This window comes from Conger conger, chromosome 6 (assembly GCF_963514075.1).
Source record: "Conger conger chromosome 6, fConCon1.1, whole genome shotgun sequence".
Classification (NCBI taxonomy): domain Eukaryota; kingdom Metazoa; phylum Chordata; class Actinopteri; order Anguilliformes; family Congridae; genus Conger; species Conger conger.
In genome coordinates, this window is record NC_083765.1 from 18371844 (window position 1) to 18393063 (window position 21220).

The 21220-nt window shown below is 42.1% G+C and overlaps 1 protein-coding gene across 3 annotated transcripts in view; it reads left to right on the forward strand.

Moving 5' to 3' along the window:
* The window catches only part of arnt2 (aryl-hydrocarbon receptor nuclear translocator 2), a 47223-nt gene extending 40289 nt beyond the window's left edge, over nucleotides 1-6934 (forward strand). The window contains exons 16-19 of one of the 3 annotated variants that reach the window (XM_061244652.1): nucleotides 100-238; nucleotides 503-668; nucleotides 5453-5589; nucleotides 5822-6934. In XM_061244652.1, the coding sequence (XP_061100636.1) occupies nucleotides 100-238; nucleotides 503-668; nucleotides 5453-5589; nucleotides 5822-5920 (541 nt within the window). In that variant the 3' untranslated portion in view covers nucleotides 5921-6934. The other 2 variants (XM_061244651.1, XM_061244653.1) reach the window with 2 other exon arrangements.
* Nucleotides 6935-21220: the final 14286 nt, after the last annotated feature.

A 21220-nucleotide genomic window follows, 5' to 3' on the forward strand; every position in this document is an offset into this window, starting at 1 on the left:
TCTACCCTGATGAAAGCATCCACAAAGCAAATACCAGTAGAGAGGAATTGAAATGTTTTTGTTTTTTTTTCCTTGCGTAAAATGGGGGTTTTGTTTCAGTTCGTCCGTGATTCACGTTCCTGGAGTCAACGACATCCAGCCCTCGGCCACGGCTGGCCAGAACTTGGCCCAGATCTCCCGGCAGCTCAATCCCAGCCAGGTGGCCTGGACCGGAAGCCGGCCTCCCTTTTCCGGCCAGGTGAGGATCCGCCCGACCGCCTCTCGTCCTCTGACGGTTTCCTGTGTGAAATTCTGCATGTGGATATGCCCAGTGGGCACAATAACAGTTCATAACTCAGATTCCTTTGAATGGGATGTAGCCGTTTTGTGTGGGGCCCTGCGACGCTCGTAAATAATGTGCAAGGACCGGGCCATTCACTCCGCTGCACGCTCCCTAGCTCTCCCATATGCCCCCTCGTCCACCTCGATTGAGGAGGTCATGCCTGGTTTCTCTGCCTTTCAGCAAATCTCCTCGCAGTCTGCCAAGGCCCAGTCCTCTCCGTTCGGCATTGGCTCCAGCCACAGCTACCCAGCGGACCCCTCCTCCTACAGCCCCTTGTCCAGCCCAGCCACGTCCTCCCCCAGCGGGAACGCCTACTCCAACCTGGCCAACCGCGGCGCAGCCTTCGGTGAGATGCTCTCCAGGACCCTGCAGACCCGCTTGCCTTCTGCAGCTCCCAGCTCCTTTGGGTGTTATTTGGCTGGCGCTTTTATCCAAAGCCACTTACATTTGGTTAGACTAAGCAAGGGGGTCAATCCCCCCTGAAGTAATGTGGGGTTAAGGGCCTTGCTCAAGGGCCCAACCAGCTGTAGTGACCTTATCCTGGCTAGACCGGGTTCCAGTCATGTACCACAGCCACTAGACTACAGACTGGCCCAGGAAACTCTGTGTTTAACATGCAGAAATGAATGCAGCGTAGGCCAGGTGCAGTAGAAATGAATGCAGCGTAGGCCAGGTGCAGTATAAATGAATGCAGCGTAGGCCAGGTGCAGTATAAATGAATGCAGCGTAGGCCAGGCACAGTAGAAATGAATGCAGGGTAGGCCAGGCGCAGTAGAAATGAATGCAGCGTAGGCCAGGCGCAGTAGAAATTAATGCAGCGTAGGCCAGGTGCAGTATAAATGAATGCAGTGTAGGCCAGGTGCAGTATAAATGAATGCAGCGTAGGCCAGGCACAGTAGAAATGAATGCAGGGTAGGCCAGGTGCAGTAGAAATGAATGCAGCGTAGGCCAGGCGCAGTAGAAATTAATACAGCGTAGGCTGGGCGCAGTAGAAATGAATGCAGTGTAGGCTGGGCGCAGTATAAATGAATGCAGGGTAGGCCAGGCGCAGTAGAAATGAATGCAGCGTAGGCCGGGCGCAGTATAAATGAATGCAGGGTAGGCCAGGCGCAGTAGAAATGAATACAGCGTAGGCCGGGCGCAGTATAAATGAATGCAGGGTAGGCCAGGCGCAGTAGAAATGAATGCAGGGCAGGCCAGGCGCAGTAGAAATGAATGCAGCGTAGGCCGGCCGCAGTATAAATGAATGCAGCGTAGGCCGGGCGCAGTATAAATGAATGCAGCGTAGGCTGGGCGCAGTAGAAATGAATGCAGGGTAGGCCAGGCGCAGTAGAAATGAATGCAGCGTAGGCCGGGCGCAGTATAAATGAATGCAGCGTAGGCCGGGCGCAGTATAAATGAATGCAGCGTAGGCTGGGCGCAGTAGAAATGAATGCAGGGTAGGCCAGGCGCAGTAGAAATGAATGCAGCGTAGGCCGGGCGCAGTATAAATGAATGCAGCTTAGGCCGGGCGCAGTAGAAATGAATGCAGCGTAGGCCAGGCGCAGTAGAAATGAATGCAGCGTAGGCTGGGCGCAGTAGAAATGAATGCAGCTCAGATCTGCACAGTGCACTATCGCTGGGCCTGTGGGGAAATGCATGGGGTCGCGCTCTGACATCAGACTGTCAGGTTTCCATAGCGCTGATGAATGACTCAGCCTGGTAACAGCCTCGCTCCCTGCCCCTCTGTCCCAGTCCCATGCAGCATTTGGGAAATGCTGAAGCAGAGGGCTGAGACAGGCTGCAGTCGCTTTTATTAATGGGCCATGCATCATGGCTCTCGCCAAAACGCAAATCTGCTTTCAATTCCTTGTGCTAAAATGGAAGTTGGCATTTCTTTTTTTACTATTGCATATGACACAGTTTGTATGGTTTTCTTTCAAGAGATGTTTGATAAGCTACCCGTGTCATTATTCAACATTTCAAATTGCTTGCACTAACATAAGCGGTTAGTGTGGTTAATGTTAACCAAATGTTGAATATTGGCACAGGTTTTGTTATTTTTGTAGCAGTGAGGGACTAGAAGGGACCTGTTTTCAGTAGTATTTGGAGGGGAGGGTCATTTAGCACGGTTTGTTAATTTAATAGATTCCTTAATTGAATGCCTTATTGACTGCCTTATTGATGTTCAGTGTTGAAATGTTTGGGGGGGGGGGGGGGGGGTGTTTGTAGTGCTAAATCTTTGTCTGGCCTGTGCTGTATTGACCCAGGGGCCTCCAGTAAGAAGTCTGATATAATGTTGGTTCTGTGGTCATACCCACGTAAACTTTGTGGAAAGCATCAGGACTCCTCCAAGCAATTCTGAACAAATAATTGCATCTCCATTTGATTAGCAATTTATTTTAGCGAGGTGGCATTAAAATTACGTTTCTATTTGGACACTACCAAACGGAAAACTATAAATGACCTTTTAAACCCAAGAGAACTTTACCACTTTATTACCAGCTGGTAGGGAAATTAAGACATTAACAAGCCGTATCCAAATGATTATTTTTTTTTATTGCTGTCATTATCTAAATGGAACATTGTACATTTTCCCTCTCATACTGGCATTTACGATTTGGTGTCTTAAGGTTAAAACCAGAAACGTTAGAAACCTGTAGTGAAACATGATATTTATTTCCATTGTGGAGCTTATTTGTGAAGTTTTATTTTTTATTTTTTATTCCCCGTTAATAACATAATTATTAGCCTGGTCATGGTAATTAATTGCTTCTCTTTATACCTCCCGATTATAAGGCCCGCATAGCAGCATAGCAATTGTCTGTCTTAGAGAATTGTTGTAAATTGGCTTCACATCTATGCTGATATAAGACAAAGGAAGGATTGGGTCATCTCGCGGAAAAGATTATTAACTGTGGTTTTATTTTGAATGTCTAGACAGACAGTGGGACTGGTAATTCTTCCCCCAGCAGGCAGCACACAGACCCCGTGAGATTAAATTAATGATGGGTATGCCGTCTCTTGATGGATTTTTCACCCACCGTGGGCAGAAGAAAGGTGTGCAGTGAAGTTGACCCGGGAGCTATGATATGCGCTGAGATCCTCACACAAGGACCATCTCCACAGAGGGCTAGCCCAGACTGGCATCTCTAAACTGACACCTGTTCCTGATCATTCTCCAAAGCCCACTTTCTGCTTGGATTCCAAATTCATTTTGAAGTCAGGATTCGCTGTAGTTAAGGGCTTACAAGGAGATAAGTTCTGAGATTTGTGAGCTTATCGTTCCAGAGAATGAAAAGCATATGTGACTCGTGCGCCGGAAAAATGTGCTATGAATTATGGGACTTGTAGTGATTAGGGATGTTAAAATGCATAAAAATCAGTATGCGGTTAAACAGACTATTTTAAACATTTAAGTTACTGGGCTGTTTATGCTTTAATTCCATATGACATTACTGCAGTGTATTTATGTGGTTTTGTGCACAACACGCATAAAGCAGAAAGCAGTGAAATAATGTGAAAAATTATGTGACCTGACAACTGTCATCCCTTGTGCTCCAATATCAAAGATGTTAATAGTGAGAATAAACATATTTATTGAATTTGAACCTGAAGCAGTGGTAAATTAATGAAACATTTCTGCCTACATCAGCCTGATTAATAGTCCAAGTAGTGATGTCTTAAAACCCTTTTCAATGAGGCAACACCTAAGAAATATGAGAACTGGGATGTTGCTGCTACGGTTGTATGGGTTTTGGAAATATCAGTCTTTTGGCTTGCTTCTTTTGCTTTGAGCTGAAGGAAGGTTGAAGATAAATTCAGTTAACTCCTCCATCTTTTTTTATTCCTTCTTAAAAAATGAACACACTTTGAAAAGATCAAGATAAAAGGTCATCTTGTTACATTTTCCCTCAAAAAAGTTGGAAGCCCTTGTACAAGGGAGCCTCTAGGCCAAGAGTGTCTGGACTTATCCCATAAGGGGGTGCAGGTTTCTGATTCAAGATGCCTGATTCTACTTATCTAGGTCTTGATGGAAGTTAATGATGAGTTAATTATTTGAATTGGGTGTGGTAGTGCTGTGCTAAAACATAAACTTGCACTATGTGATAAGATTGGACAGCCCTGCTGGAGGCTTACCTTACTGTAGCTCAGCTCATTTGTAGTGTAACGTTCATGGTGCTTAGTGGGCATTAATCACAATTATGTGCACTCAGAAGGTGCTGTAGTAGCCCACCCCTGCAGAGGTACTCTAATGCATCATCACGTCAAAGGAGTTCTGGTGTCTCTGCACAATTGGTCCGCTTTGCAGAACAATGCACTGCTTTTCCCGTTCGTATGCGGATATGGTTGATGCCATTAAATGATGAAAAATTGAGCTGCATCTCCCCCTGCATTTGCTCAGCATAATTAAGCTTTTGTCCAAGTTGTCCTGTGTGTGGCTTTAAATGTCACAGTGCCAAATAAACCTCACAGTATGTCAGCTTGCTTGTGAGCTGGATGTTTTTAAAGATTGTTAGTGAAGTCCGTACTATAGGGGTCTGAGTGTCTTGAAGGATATATAGACACTGCTCAGTGTCAGTCATGTGAACAAATGTTTCCTTCAACAGCTGAAGCAACATTTTGATCATTATTGTCTGAAAGCTTTTTGACAAAAATGGATTTGAGTGGGCTCCGTGTATTATAGACCAATTGATCTTCAAGAGCCTAGTCATTACTGAAGACCTTCAGTCGTGTCCCTTATTGTTGTGTTGCACATTGATTTTCTATGGCAGCTTGACGTGAGGTTAGCCTGTCACATGGCCTGCTATGCAGTGTTAAGGTGTATCACACAGTTTGGGTTTTGTTTAAGCGTCTGTAACTGGCCCGTCTTCTTCAGAGGATTCCTCACTAGACTGTTCAATGAAAATGAAGTCATTTAGCTGGAATGAATCATACCGGTTCACCATCCCCAAAACAGAAGCCGAAATGGAAAAACAGCCAACTCTGGGGAATACCAGCCTGTCCAATTTTATGCTCGATGGCTTCACTCTGGCCTCCGCTTGTAATTCAGCACAGACTATGCTAATGTGAAGCCTGAAAGGCTGAGCTGTGTGGCAGTGCGGGGGTAGCCTGGCTTTACCTCTCCTTCTCCTGTTACTGATGTTGCAGCGGAAGGCGGGCAGAGCGGGGGACAGTTCCAGGGAAGGCCCTCGGAGGTTTGGTCGCAGTGGCAGAGCCAGCACCACGGCCAGCAGGGCAACGAACAGCACTCACACCCGCAGTCCAATCAGACCGAGGTCTTTCAGGTAAGCCCTGCCCCCCTCCCCAGTCCCTGTGTGGGGGGGGAAAAGTCTGTTTCACGCTGTTAGTTTTATGTCTGAGTAAGCCTTCATAAACTGGCCAGGCCCCAGTGCACACAGAGCAGTGCATGCTGGGATAGGGCATGCACATCCCTCTGCGGCTGTACCACTGGGAATGCTCAACACGCCAGTCATTGTCTCCATGCCCAGACTGACACGTCCCTCTCTGAATTCATAGGATATGTTGCCGATGGCAGGGGATCCGACGCAAGGTGCGGCCAATTACAATATAGAAGATTTTGCTGACTTGGGCATGTTTCCACCATTCTCCGAGTAACAGCGGGGGCATGGACAGAAGGAACTCACAAATCTGCATTTCATCACCATCTCTTCACCCATGTGAATACCTGAGCATGGAGAATGTTCCGGGTGTTCATCGCACGCAGGAGTCATTAAACAGTGTTCTCGGGTACCGTGTTCCACCTCTGCTTGAAAAGGACCACATTCCAGCGAAATAAGTATCTACCAGGAAGAGGCGCTCTCTTTAACCTGCACATAACGTCAGTGTTCTCCAGAATCGTCAAGCTCCAGAGGGGTTTAAGGCCCCTCCTGTTCTGTTCACAGAGCTTTGCCAAACCAATTCTGGTTGTGTGAGGCCCAACAACTTGGGTAGTTTTCCGCTGCTCGCCAGCTGTACGTGAAGCTTGCTGTGTGAAATAGTGTATTTGTGGCGCTCTCTTCATAATCTAGGTCAACTAATTCAAGAGTTGAAGGATGCAATTTGCTTAAAACATGTAAGTGAAGATTAACTGAAGTTTTTCAAGAAGTCGCTTGTATTAAGGTGAAGCTTAAAGTGCACTTCATGAAGCTAATATCAGAAGCCTCCAGGCCTTTCCAAGAGAAAAAATATGTCATGCAGTTAAAGCACTGCCCAGTGCATTTTATGACCATGGGGTAGTCGCAATTATTTGTTACATTATCTAATCTTTGTTTAAAGGAATTGGATTAATTTGTAGTCAGGATATTTTACACAGAAAATGTGTATACTGTGTAGCAGTGAAGAATGAGAGAGGGATCATGTATCCAAATCCTTTTTGCTAAATCAGATGGATGTGTTTTGTACAGAATGTGATTTTTATGTTTACTTGGTTTTCCTAAACATACACAGCTATACATATTTGTGTAGTTTTAATATTGTGAGCAATGTCATGTCAGTTTAACTATCACTCTTTAGTTAGCTTAATTGTACATTGAGTTTTAGACTTGTAAAAATTGTGTAAATGTGATCCATTATTTTTGTGTAACTTTATAAACAAATGTGCTCGTGTCAATAAATGAGTATGTATCTGTTTTTTTGGTGTGGTTAATCAGCCAGGGCACTTCAGTGCCGAGCCTGCTTTAGACACTCAACTGATTTCCAATTTCATACAACCGCTACAGGCTCTGTATGCAGTTGGGATTTAAGTGTGCTGTGGTAATTTCACAATCGCCTTCTGTAGTTTGTTGTGGTTCAGTTCAAAGTGAATGTGTTTAGCAGGTCTAATGGATAGAAAGCTGGGTTGTGTTCAGGCAGCGTGGCCTTAAGTGACTGTTGGAGGACTGCACTGGAAATGGTAATGTCCCTCAGGAAGTCTCCACAGAGGAACTAATGCCGATGTACCAAACGCTTGTTTTACGATCCTGTTGATCTATGAACACAAGTCTGAGCTGGCTTATCTCAAGATAAACAATAATCAGTCCAATGAACTGTAATCAAGCTAATGTTAAACATTTCATTCTTATTTACCTTGCCTGCATTTATATTTAGACTTGATGATTGTAAATACACTCACCGAGCACTTTATTAGGAACATTTGTTTTAGTACACCAACTTATTCATGCGATTATCTAATCAGCCAATTGTGTGGCAGCAGTGCAATGCATGTGGATCATGTGGATACCGGTCAGGAGCTTCAGTTAATATTCACATCATCCATCAGAATGTTGAAAAAATGTCATCTAAGTGACACTAGTCTCTAGGGTTTGCAAAGAATGGTGCAAAAAATAAAATTAAATCCAGTAAGCTGTGGTTCTGCAGACAGCAATGCCTTGTTAATGAGAGATGTCAGAGGAGAATGGCCAGACTGGTCAAAGCTGACAGGAAGGTGACAGTAATGCAAATAACCACACATTACAACAGTGGTATGCAGAAGATCTCTGAACACACAACGCATCATAACTCTTAAGTGGATAGGCAGTAGTAGAAGTCTATAATGAGGTATTTATTAGACTTTATGTTTATTAGAGTGTATGTTAGCAAATGTGTTCTCAAGCGCAATAATGAGGGTTCAGATAACTTGACTACCATGGTCATGACTAGGGCTGCAAATCTTGTGCTTCTGCATTATCCTCCACATTTAAAGGTAAAGTTTATTCACAATTATGCATCAATAAAGCCCCATTCTCTCAAACAATCTCCCAGCCTGATTTCACTGACTGCTTGACTGATTGTGAGAACAAATTGAGGTACACACACCTCTTTTTGCTGAAGAAAGTTTTAGGTTTTCAATGTTGTATAGAGGGAGCAATCATTTTTTTCATTTTGCTTGGGGCCTTGGGGCTGCTAGTGCATGTGATTAGACAAAAACATTGTCTGGTCTTGATTTTAGCAGTAAATGAGTAATTCACTTTTCTACAGGGAGGTATTATAAGGAAGATGAATACAGTATGAGGATTATCCAAAGTAACAGCTTAAAAAGAGGACTATCCTGTATATTGGGAGAGATTTTAATGAATCTGGGGAACACTAAAAATATACTAGATCCTGCTTTATCACAGCACCATGGGCTGTCTCGTCCCCGCTGGTGATGGTGAAATGATTTTACTTAATATTCTAATCTTTCAAATGACATGACTGTGAGCTGTTAGGCCTTGAGGGATGCCATGGCTCCTGCAGTATCACCTTTTTACCACTGGAGGGGTAAGGCTGTTGAACCAGGCCTTTTAAGTTACATTACATTACATGTATTTGATGCTTTTATCCAAAAGCGACATACAATAAGTGCATTACCAAACTGGCCGTTGAACAACTACAGAACACGTCTCATAGGGTACAGTTCACATAATGGTTGGCATTTTATATAGCGCCTTTATCCAAAGCGCTGTACAATAAAGCATCAGTTATCCTTGGCCATAGGTGGCCTTACAGCTAGTTGAGTAAGTCTACAGACTAAAGAGATGCGTCATCAGACTGCAGCAGAAAATGGGAGGCTTGCAAGAAGGCAATAGGAGACAGGTGGTTACCTTGGCCAGGAGGTGTCGCTGCATGGCTTCATAGTCAGATATTGCACAGGAGGAATCTGCAGGATGGTAATGTTGTTGCGACACGCTTCTTGAAGTCCAGTTGGCCATTCAGGATCATCCCCAGGTTCTGCAGACCATGAGGCATTGTAGTACCATCAACAGTGATGGTGCATTCTTGTCTTTCATATTTTTTGTCTTCTATTTTTTCTTTATTTCTATCAAAAACAGCTGAGCCACTGAGAAGAAATGCAGTATGCCCTCATCAAACAGTATGTCAAGGAGGATTCTCTCTTGAACCACCTGGCCAATGTGTTATATGGCCACTAACATCAGCTCATTTCCAGTAGGAAGGAAGATGGATGTGTAAAGTGCTCAGCTGGGCATTCTCCCATCATTCCCTAGGGGTTCTGCCAGTAATGGGTGGAGTTCATGTCTGAATGGTCCCAGGTCTCAGAGAGAGGTTCACTGTACCAGAGGTGGCCTCGACCAAACTGACAAATCACATAACACAAGGCGTGTTTCCCACGTGTGTTGAACCCAAGCATTCTTTTATGATAGAAGTGAAAAGGAAGTCATCTCCATGTGTTTGCACCACCTTCTTGGTCTATTATCTGACCTTACTAAAAATCCACTGAAAAACCACCAAAGCCAGGAAGGAAATATGAAGGTTTTGAGCACAAATCTATTTTCCCTGTTTCAGCTCATCACATTTGATCATCACATACATTCTTATGTTTTTCCTGGTGTCACCATGCTAACGAGACTGGATTCTTTCTTGACTTGTGGTGTACTTTGAGGTGTCTCTTCAAATTCCTTTTTGACGTTTGCTGAGATCAGTAGCCCCTGTGATAGACAGCTTAGTGTATGAGCAAGAGTTCAGCACTGGGGCCCTCTTCTGCGCTACACGTCTCCTTTTCAACCTCTGCAAGCGCTTGCAGTTGTAGGCAATTTTTGTCAGTAACCCTGTTCTCACCTGCAAGAAAATATTCAAAGGCTTTGGCCCAAACGTAATGGTGCAAGAATGGCAATATTCCCCCAGGGTCATATCTGTGTTTAATGTTCGGGAAAGTAATATTTGCGAACACACCATAAGCTTTTGGAGTAATAGTAATGACAGCACACCATGTAAAATGTGTTTTTGAATTTGCTTTGGTTTTTGCCTGGGAGTGAGTACAGCTATCAAAAAGATTTTCGTTATTTCTGTGTGTTTTATCTCTGTCTTTTGCCCTGCAGTTTTTCTCCCAGTTAGAGAGAAGTTACAGAGAAGATATGCACTGCAGCACCATCACATGAGGTTTAAAAAACCCAAAGTAGAGAACGCGATCAGAATTAATTTCCAAACCAAATGCATGCACTAGATTGCCTTGAAAGACAGCAATGGTTACATCATGCTATTGCTGCCATCAACATGGGTCTAGGCTGGGTAAAGCTTGGCTTGTATCCGACCCGAAAGAGGCTCTGCCAGTCAGTGGGCACTGTTCCTGAACAGGTTGTGTGAGTGATTGGATCCCAGTCCAGTGCCCTAAGCTCATGTAATTAACTGGCTGCTCTTCAAGCTATCCCTGAACCTTCACACCCAAGCGGTGGTACATAGATTACTTCATTTCAGCAATACCAGCAGCCATGGCAGTAAGACGTGTTATCAGTCAGATGCTTAATGCTTGCATGTTCAGTGCACACAAGCACCCTGGTGAGTAACATTTTGAGTCTCCCACTGGAATATTTCACATCCAGGTAGAATCTTTTGGTATTATTTACACTCAGTGACCACTTTATTAGGTAACACTGCACACCAGCTTGTTAATGCAAATCAGCCAATCATGTTGCAGCAACTCAACGCATAAAAGTATACAGATATAGTCAATAGGTTCAGCTGTTTTTCAGACCACATGTCAGAATGGGGAAGAAATGTGATCTAAGTGACTTTGACCATGGAATGATTGTTGGTGCCAGACAGAGTGGTTTGAATATCTCAAAAACTGCTGATCTCCTGGGATTTTCACATACACACTCTAGAGTTTGCAGAGAATGGTGCGAAAAACAAAAAACATCAAGTAAGCAGCAGTTCTGAGGTCAAAGGTCAGAGGAGAAGGGCCAGACTGGTCAAAGCTGACAGGAGGGTGACAGTAACACAAATAACCACACATTACAACAGTGGTATGCAGAAGAGCATCTCTGAAGTGCTCACTGAGTGTAGATATACAGTATGTGTTACTATCTGTAAGTTTTACATTGTTGTGATGCTTCAGCTTTGCAAGTGATCCAGTTTCCAGAAATTGAATAGTGCAATAGATGACTGTGTTTTTCTCATTCTTGTGTATCTGTTGCCAGCGGCGGAACAAGTGTACACTGGGCCCTGGGGCAAAAATGGACCATGGGCCCCCATCCACCAAAACGTACAGCTATATGTAGACTTCAGTTGAATATGAAGTGCACCATATGAATTCAATTGGCACTATATGTGACATTTCTCAATGAATTATGTTTGTTAATAATCTTCTAATAGCCATATATACTTTTTAGGAAAAGCTTTTGACTTAAGACATAGTTCCAAAAGGTAAAGACATGCTGTTTATGTTGGTTATTTCAGAGTCACCCCCACCCTTCGTGGCAAAGCCCTCTATCAATTCAGGAGTTTCCTTCCGAATCTGCTGACCACCTCTCTACCCCTGCAGTCTGAGGACTGTGCAGCTCTGGTGAAACAGCCAGATCATGGGCACCCAGGCTACCAGAGGAAACTCCAGTGAACTTTCACTGATCATTTTTACCAGAATTTCAGTCATACATGACTTTTTTGCAACCAAGTTTCAATGAAACATGAAGTGAAACTGCACAGTACTGCAATTCTTGTTAAATTCTTGCCAAATTAAAAACAACCAATGCAAAATGTGGTGCAGAAACCCATGACCAGATGGATGCCTTCCACTTTGGGAAGACCCATCCCTTGGAATAACACTTATCACGCCATCACCCAGTGCAAGGAACCTCCGCGTGGTGATGGACAGCAGACTGTCCCTTTCCGAGAACATTGCGGCGGTGACCCGGTCATGCAGGTTCTTCCTATACAACATACGGAGAATCTGCCCCTTTCTCACCCCCTACTCGACCCAGCTCCTGGTCCAAGCGATGGTTCTGTCCCGCCTGGACTACTGCAATTCCCTCTTGGCTGGCCTCCCAGCGTCCGCCATCAGACCCCTCCCAACTTATCCAGAATGCAGCAGCTCGTCTGGTCTTCAACCTTCCCAAATACTCACACGTCACCCCCCTACTTACTTCCCTCCACTGGCTGCCTGTCATGGCTCGCATCAAATTCAAAACATTGGTGCTAGCCTTCCAAGCAGTTAAGGGGTCTTCCCCAGCTTACCTACAAAAAATCATCAGACCCTACACCCCTGCCAGACCTCTTCGTTCAGCCTCCACAGGCCGCTTGGCACCTCCCCCTCTCCGAACCTCCACCTCACGCTTACGACTACTGTCTGTTCTGGCTCCACGGTGGTGGAACAAACTCCCCGTTGAGGTCAGAACTGTAGAATCTCTCCCCACCTTCAAGCGCAAACTGAAGATGCACCTCTTCAAGCAGCACCTCTCCCCATCCCTCCCTACCTCCCTGTGAACCTTAATTGTTGTCTTTGTGATTTACTTTGTGTTTCTGTATTTTTAGTTGGCTAGGCAAGCAGTATTTAGATAGTTAAGTTTGGTCACTTTAGCTTTGTTGTTTGTTTGTTTATTTGTTGATGAAATATTTTTATTTTTATTTATTTTTTTAATAAAAAAATAGGCCCTGGTCCTTATCTTTGTTGTACGGGTAGCAATTGAAATTGTACTTCCCTCTAGGGTCTTTCAGCGCACTTACCCCTGGTTATGGGTATGCACTTTGTTGTACGTCACTCTGGATAAGAGCGTCTGCCAAATGCCAATAAAGTAATGTAAATGTATTTATCTGGAACTTCTGATACAGGGCAGTCAACTGAACACCAGGTTTGGTGCCATGCTCTGTGGAGTTGCATGCCTGGCTGTTAACATTGGGGTTAGGACTTGAGCCGTCCCAGGCACGACAGGGTTTTTTTCTCATTCATTCTCGTCTCTGCTTGACGAAATGCAGAAGCACTGACCGATCATATAAGCAGTACTGGCCTCGCACTGACTTTCCTTCCCATAGGAACACGTTGAGAAGACAGCCTTTGTCCTATACTATTGGACAGAGCATCCACCATCATGTGCAATATTGCTGCAATCCTTCACTCTGCTCATAACTTCCAGAGTTTCTGTTGACAGTATGTCACTGCTTATTATATTGTACACATTGCTCACATATTTGTTTGTATTTCATATATTTTTGATGATGCTTGCATGAATTTAAAGCAATGCTTGCTATTGCCTGGCGGGATTTGTAGGGGAGTTGTACAGTGCTCATAGTCCTTGAGGGATGTCATTAGTATGCATGAAGCTATGGACTACACTACACCCAGGCTGTTAAACACCATACATTAGAAACAGGGTGTACTAGTGTCCCCCTGGCTGTTAAACACCATACATTAGAGACAGGCTGTACTGGTGTCCCCAGGCTGTTAAACACCATACATTAGAGACAGGCTGTACTGGTGCCCCCAGGCTGTTAAACACCATACATTAGAGACAGGCTGTACTGGTGCCCCCAGGCTGTTAAACACCATACATTAGAGACAGGCTGTACTGGTGCCCCCAGGCTGTTAAACACCATACATTAGAGACAGGCTGTACTGGTGCCCCCAGGCTGTTAAACACCATACATTAGAGACAGGCTGTACTGGTGCCCCCAGCCCAGGCCCACATTATTCCCTTCATTATCATGTTGAAGAGATTCCTCTGTCTCTATGTAATCTCTGAGTCGGTGTCAGGCACTGTGACTGAGACTGTTATTTTGCTTTTGGGTATAGTGCCTTCAGTCTCTGGGGTATGGAGTGGTGAAAATGGGAATCTTGTCTGGACTCTGTTCTAATCTGGAAAGGTTCCTTATGGAGAGGTCACTAAGCAGCACAACGGTGTGCTTCAGTACCTGACAGACAGTTCAGCATGGTCATTCATGGGCTTAAAGGGACATCCTGGCTTTTTCTATGGTGGGATGGTATTGATGCTTGTTTCTCAGCTTTGTTTGGCACATATACGCCAGTGCAAATTGTCAGTGCCTGTTCTGGTACAATGGTTTATGGGCTTTACTAGAGACAACATGATGATATGTGCAAAACAGCACTCTTCACTCATTGTAGATGATTAATTTGCCTTTTGCCACTCATTGAAACTAATATGAATTAAAGATGAAGTCTGAATGAATGAATGCCACACACAACAGAAATTATATCAACAAGCATCAGCCTTGCAGCATTCAAATATTATTAGCATACCATTTTACAACAGGCATAGTGCCAGGCCTTCGTGGAAGGGAAGATCTTGTATTTTGCATTTATGGATGTGTTTCAAAAATAGCAGCCTACTTTACCTCAAAACATAATTTTGTCCTGTCAACACCTTTCTTTTTCGATGCTCAACATTCCCTTATCTACTGACTATGCTGTTAGCTGCAGGACACCATTTTCTCAGAATATCATCAGCAGCTGTAAACACTGAATAAAGTTGTTGCAATTTCCCCAATACTGCCTTTGTGTATTGTTACGAAACGTGACAGAACAGACATGCAAAACATTTCTGTTTACAATTTCTCAAGTGCAAAATATAATTTGCTTGAATTCCTTGGCAGTTAAGTGCCAGAAAATCAATGTGTTTCTATGCTGTAGCAGAAATAAACACTGTTATTAAGTCAGAAAGGCTTTTAGGACTTCCAAGAGTCATTAGTCATGAGGTTGATGAGAAAGCGGCTCTTGTTGTCATTGTCTTCCTGAAGTGACTCAGGTACGTAACGCCTTTTGTATAATGTGCACTTTTGGCTCAGACCCCTTTCTTTGCTCTTACCGTCATTGTGGAGGAACAGTTATTGCTATGTTTCAACATCATTAAATAAAGTTTCTGAGAATTCCTGCCTTTGAGTGGATAAGCTATGGGGCAATATCTCCCCATTTACGTAAAGCCCTTTTTATTGTCACTGTATTACGGCTTAACCTTTGTCTTCTGATGTCAATGTGTGAGGCAATGAAGATGACATCAAACAGGATTATGAGTCCTGAGGAGAGATATCTGGAAAGGATTCTCAAGCCAGGATGTTCTGTGGCTTAATGTCCGGGATGAAGGAGATCATCCATTTGAGGTAAGAAATGATGTAAATGCTGGGAAAAAGGGTGGTGAATAGTGATGGTCGGAAAGGTCATATGTCCGATTGGCATAATTGACTTACGTCAGCTATTTTCTTTCCTTTCCTCTCCCAAATGAAACATTCTAATACATTGTGACAAGTAACAAGTGCTCAGAAGTACATATTTGAACATTATTACTATAACATAATTATGATGGTGATCACGTGACTGTGACTGGTTGTGAAGTCAGGAAGTCTGGTGGCTTGTGGGTAGAAATTGTGTGTGTTGGTGTGAGTAATGCTATATTTAAATGCCCATGTTTTTCTCTGCATACATGTTACCGATAGTTAAAAAAATGATTTACATGGAATGATATTAATGCTTTGAGATCTGTTTAACACTTAATAGAGGGACTCACTTGACCTCTGTGGGTATGAGTTCTGATAGATCATTTACAAAGTTACTGGAAATCATAATACAGTATAGTATAATTATTTGTCTGAGGGATGACAATGAAAGAGATACATTGAGGATTTGGTCATGAAAATGTATCTTTCCTGCTCTCATATCTCTGGCTGTTAAATGCATCTAAATCTTGCAAGAGCTATGAAAATTGGAGCAGTAGTGTGTAATGTATGGCATTAAGAGGTGATGTTCGCAGCGTTCTAACATGAGAGGCTGGTTTACCGACTGAGGTACTGGAACCAAAAAGCACTTTGTAGTGCCTTTTGCATGGGATACAAAGAAACAAGCTGTGCTGAACTAACATACAATTAGCAAGTGTTCTGGACCAAAAATAAAATAATAGTAAACTGAAATATAGAAATGTTATTACTTACAGTAAGGAAAAATAATATTTCCAGGTTATTGTATCTTACCCACAGTTGTAAGTAAAACATATATAATAATAAAATGTCTATTCATGGGAAAATAAGGAAGTAAAAACATAAAGTTATTTACAGTTGATATCATGCTTGCAGCCACCAGCATCCAAAACATGTAGTTTTGCTCTGCATCACCACTATATTGGCCACAATTCATTATGTCCTTTTTAGTGGGTTAAACTGTGTGGCACGGTTTAGACTGTAGTGAGTAGTGCCCATGGAACGGCATGGTATATCACATTAGTGAACTGCCATTTCATTTTCAGAAAAATCAGAATCATCAAGTGCGACTTCAGCATTTCCTCTGGAATGCCCTTCTCAAAATATTGAACCTGTGTTAACATTTCCCATCATTAATTATAAATAGTTTCATTAGACAGTGTTAGCTGGCATGCTACATTTGTCTGGTATAGTTATACACTGACATGATTAGGCCAAGAGATAATTACTGAAGGCTTGTACAAAATCATTTCAGAATTCAGCTTGAATAATTTCTAGCTAGCTAAGCTACTGGTTTACTTGCCACACAGTCATCTAAACTCTCTCAAGATATATTGTTAAAACACTATTATGGCCAGCTAGCTATGAATCAGGATAGCTCTCCAAAAAAATGGTTCTACATTACATTACATTAATGGCATTTGGCAGACGCTCTTATCCAGAGCGACGTACAACAATGTGCATACCCATAACCAGGGATAAGTGCGCTGAAAGACCCTAGAGGGAAGTACAATTTCACTGCTACCTGTACAACAAACATTTGAAATTTTTTTATTTTTTTTATAAATAAACAAACAAACAACAAAGCAAAAGTGACCAAACTTAACTATACAAACACTGCTTACCTAGCCAACTAAAAATACCGATACACAAAGTAAATCACAAAGACAACAATTAAGGTTCACAGGGAGGTAGGGAGGGATGGGGAGAGGTGCTGCTTGAAGAGGTGCGTCTTCAGTTTGCGCTTGAAGGTGGACTAAGTGAACCTGACCACTAAATGGTACACAGTTAAACATGACACATTTCTTCAAATAAAGCAAGAATACTTTTTATTTGTATTTTTTACAGTTTCAGAATAATAATAATAATAATAATAATAATTATTATTATTATTATTATTATTATATTATTAGTCTTTCAATATCCACTTTTCGTCTATTCTTCCTGGAAGAACACCTCTAGCTCAGAAATATTGACATTTTCTATAATATTCAAGTCTGGGGACTATTGGTGGCCATTCCAAAACCTTCATCCGTACTTCATGGTTGTTTTTTAGATATGCTTAGGATCATTGTCTTGATGGAATACCCAACCTCTCTCTAGGTAGTTTAAAATGTTTAGAGTTTTTTGTAGCCTTCTTTTTCTTGGTGGAAATGAGCCATCTTCATTTTGAAATCTTTGGACAACTGTTTAGAGGAACCCATGGTTGTTAACACCAGACAGAACAGCCACTTCAGTTGTACACTTTAGAAGGCATGGAGTTACTTCAGAATAAAAAGTTCAGCCCTGGAATTATATTCACCTGACTCATTGAAGCCCTAATGAGTAAATCACCTGGGTCTGGGCGTTTGTAATCATCTCTTTTAAAAAGTAATGAAGAATAATCCAAGATGGTTCCCAAACTTTTGCACAGAGCCTCTATTTTATAATACATGAACAGTAAAAATTGAAAATAGAATTTGCAGAGATTTCTAACTCATCCGTAACAGTTCAGATGTGCTTCTGTTCACCAAGATATGAATTGTAAAAGGCTTTTTGACCAGGGGTGCCCAAATCTTTGCAAGCCTCCATAGAGGACCTCTATCTAGTTCAAGGGTTCTTTATTGGACAAAACTGTTAAATCTGGAGGTGTGAAATCTTTCACACCCACCAAAAAGGGCCATTAAAATGGGTTGCTCTGTAAGACAAGCCAAAGAACCCTGAGATTGTAGTGACCAGTTAGATAATCTTCTACTTACTTATTCGGTGCATTTAAGATAATCAAAATGTTAATCAGCCTTTCAAAACAGAAACATCCGGATTCAGAATGTGAATCTTCTGTATCTGCGGTGTCCAATTGATTTAATTCATTGCAATGTGTTGTGTGTTTTTCTACATGAAAAGTTACTTATAGCTTTCTGATAACTTACGATCTCCTGACATGAGGGCACTCTATATCTTCAGCTGATCGAGATATCAAGACAAATTCTGGATTCAAGATTTTGTATCTTGGCTGTCTTGAAATATTTAAAAGTTGATGTTCCTTCAAAAATATGTTTTTGCTTCCTGAAGTATGATTCCCTTGACAACATCCCAATTTATTTTGCACTTAACATTAATCGTGATGTTCTCGTCTGACTTACTGACTCTCAATTCTGCTATTCCTAGAAGTCCTTCTTCACAGCTGTATGGTTTTTATTTTATTTTTTTAAATATATTTCAACATTCCACTCACCATTCAGAGGGAACCAGCCATCATTTAATCATTTACCTGTCAAGATATTCAAACACAGAGGTATGCCCTTGTGACAGATAAAATACATGCCTGTATGTACATATTAATACACAAACGCATACATACATAAATGGTAAATGTAAATATTGTCCATACATGGACATAGAGCACATGTTGTGTGCATACACACAAATTGGAAAGTATAAAAATCTATTTCCCGTAGAGCAGCAATGTGTGCAAGACATTAGTAGGCTCTTTAGCTATGCAGGTTTCTCTCCCTCTTGATTTTCAGTATGATGTGAAGCATGTACCTTAGGTCTGTGGAGGCCTTGAGGAACAGTAAAATGTAGAGCAGTGAAGATTAATACACAGACTGGTATTCCCCATGGCAATTCATTTTATTGTAAATTTAATGACTTCCAACCAAATATTAAAAAGAATAAATAAATAAAATCCCAGAGACACTAGCAGAGAGATGAAGGGAAGGGAAAGCTTTAACTTTGACTGCTGTTTAATAGCTACAATTCATGCAAATACTAGGCATATAAGGAAAAGCTAATTGAAGTGGGCGGAAACCCTCTCAAGGGATTAGCAGTTTCTGTTTTCCCTAAGCATGACTGGTTCCATGTATAGAAAACTTAGTATCGAGAAGGATAATTTCCAAAAGTCACTTTTAATTGATACAATCCAAAGAATAATATGATTTACTGGTGCTGATGTGAAATAAATTGATGCCACTATTGTATTGTTACGTGAATCGACGTTGAATTAGTATGCATCTATCGACCTCAAGAACGAAGGAGTAATTACACAAAAGTGGATTTTCTGTGCTAGGCTCATGAAAAATGCACTTCTGTTATAAAACTGGCTGTACATTATCTACTCAAGAATTTTAAATTAAACAGATGGACTCCAGCAATCAGCACTGGTTTGATTTCCCCATGCAGCTAGGCTGTGTGATAGCCGCATCCCAGAGCACATATTTCTTCCTTTTTTCCCACAGACACACGATGCTATCTGCTGAAGCTGTCCATCCTTTCGACATGATACATGTCTTCCATTCCCGCTTCCATATGCGTATTCATGATTGAGAATAAATGCGCAGTCTGCTTCCGTATCTGTTCCCAGCTTCCTCATTATTGTGTGTCGCCGAATAATATTGAATTCATCTGGCAAACGAGGCTGGCCTGTGCACCGTCAAATTCCCTCCAGGGTTGTAAAAGACATCCCATGTAATTTGTGAAACACTACTTCTTTCAAGGGGAATTTTCACAAGGACCTTTATACATGCTATGCTAAAAATGATACCTGAACAAGAGAAAATACACAAAGTCAGCCCTGTCAGTATACAGTAGGCCCACAGTACCTGCTGCATTACAGGTTATGTGCAATACATTAAATATACAGTGCGTTAGTTTCTGAGAACGGTAAGGTAAGCTTGTGCCTAAAGGATTTTGTTTATTTGACTTGAGCTCCAAATGATGGACCATTTAAATTGTGGATTTTGTAAATGTACCTCTATGTACCTCATACATTTAAATAGTCAAGCAAATGACTGCTGAAATTCTTGAAAGGCTTACTACGAAATATTGAGAAGATATGGCCAAGGGCTCTACTGAAGCTCTGCAACAGACCTCCAGTCCCCGAATGGTGAGGAAGGACGGAATGCTCATCTCAGCCTACTGCACATTCTGATATATTACAATCCGTTAGCCATTATGAAATATGTATAGACATGCACTTGTCAGCAGTACCAGCCCTAGACTAGCGGGACTGGATTTGCCCCACTAACAACCCAACATTATAAATAATACACTCAGTGAGCACTTCATTAGGTAGACCTGCACACCAGCTTGTTAAAGCAAATATTTAATCATCTGGCCGCAAATAAATGCATACAAGGATGCAGACATGGTCAAGAGGTTCAGCTGTTTTTCAGACCAAATGTCAGAATGGGGAAGGAATTGGTGTGAAAAACAAAAGACATCAAGTAAGCAGCAGTTCTGTGTGCAAAAACGCATTGTTAATGAGAGAGATCAGAGAAGGGCCAGACTGCTCAATGTTGACAAGATGGTGACAGTAACGCAAACAACCACACATTACAACAGTGTTATGCAGAAGGGCATCTCTGAACACACAAATCATCAAACCTCTAAGTGGATAGGCTACAGCAGCAGAGACTTAATAAGTCTAAAAGATAAGTCTAATAAATACTGAACAAAGCGCTCGCTGAGTGTAAATCTATTTTAAAATAATCATAGGTTCCCTGGTGGTCACAGAGTCCTAAACAGCCGCTAACTGTATGCCACTTATTGTGTAAGGTTTGCTCTGTTTGTCAGTCTGGCTAGGCATTCTCATCAATCACAGATGTACAGAAAGCACATCTGCTCTACAGAAAGCACACCTGATGTACAGAAAGCACATTTGCTCCACAGAAAGCACATCTGATCTACAGAAAGCACATCTGATGTACAGAAAGCACATCTGCTCTACAGAAAGCACATCTGCTCTACAGAAAGCACATCTGCTCTACAGAAAGCACATCTGATCTACAGAAAGCACATCTGATCTACAGAAAGCACATCTGATGTACAGAAAGCACATCTGCTCTACAGAAAGCACATCTGCTCTACAGAAAGCACATCTGATCTACCGAAAGCACATCTGATCATTAACAAAGAAGAAAGAAACCTCATAGCAGTAGTATCACACTATTCCTAAAACCACCTTAAAGAATGATCACTCAGTCATTTTCACAGGCAAAGGGTTCATTTGTTGTAATATTCTGTGATATTTAACATTTGAATATTTAT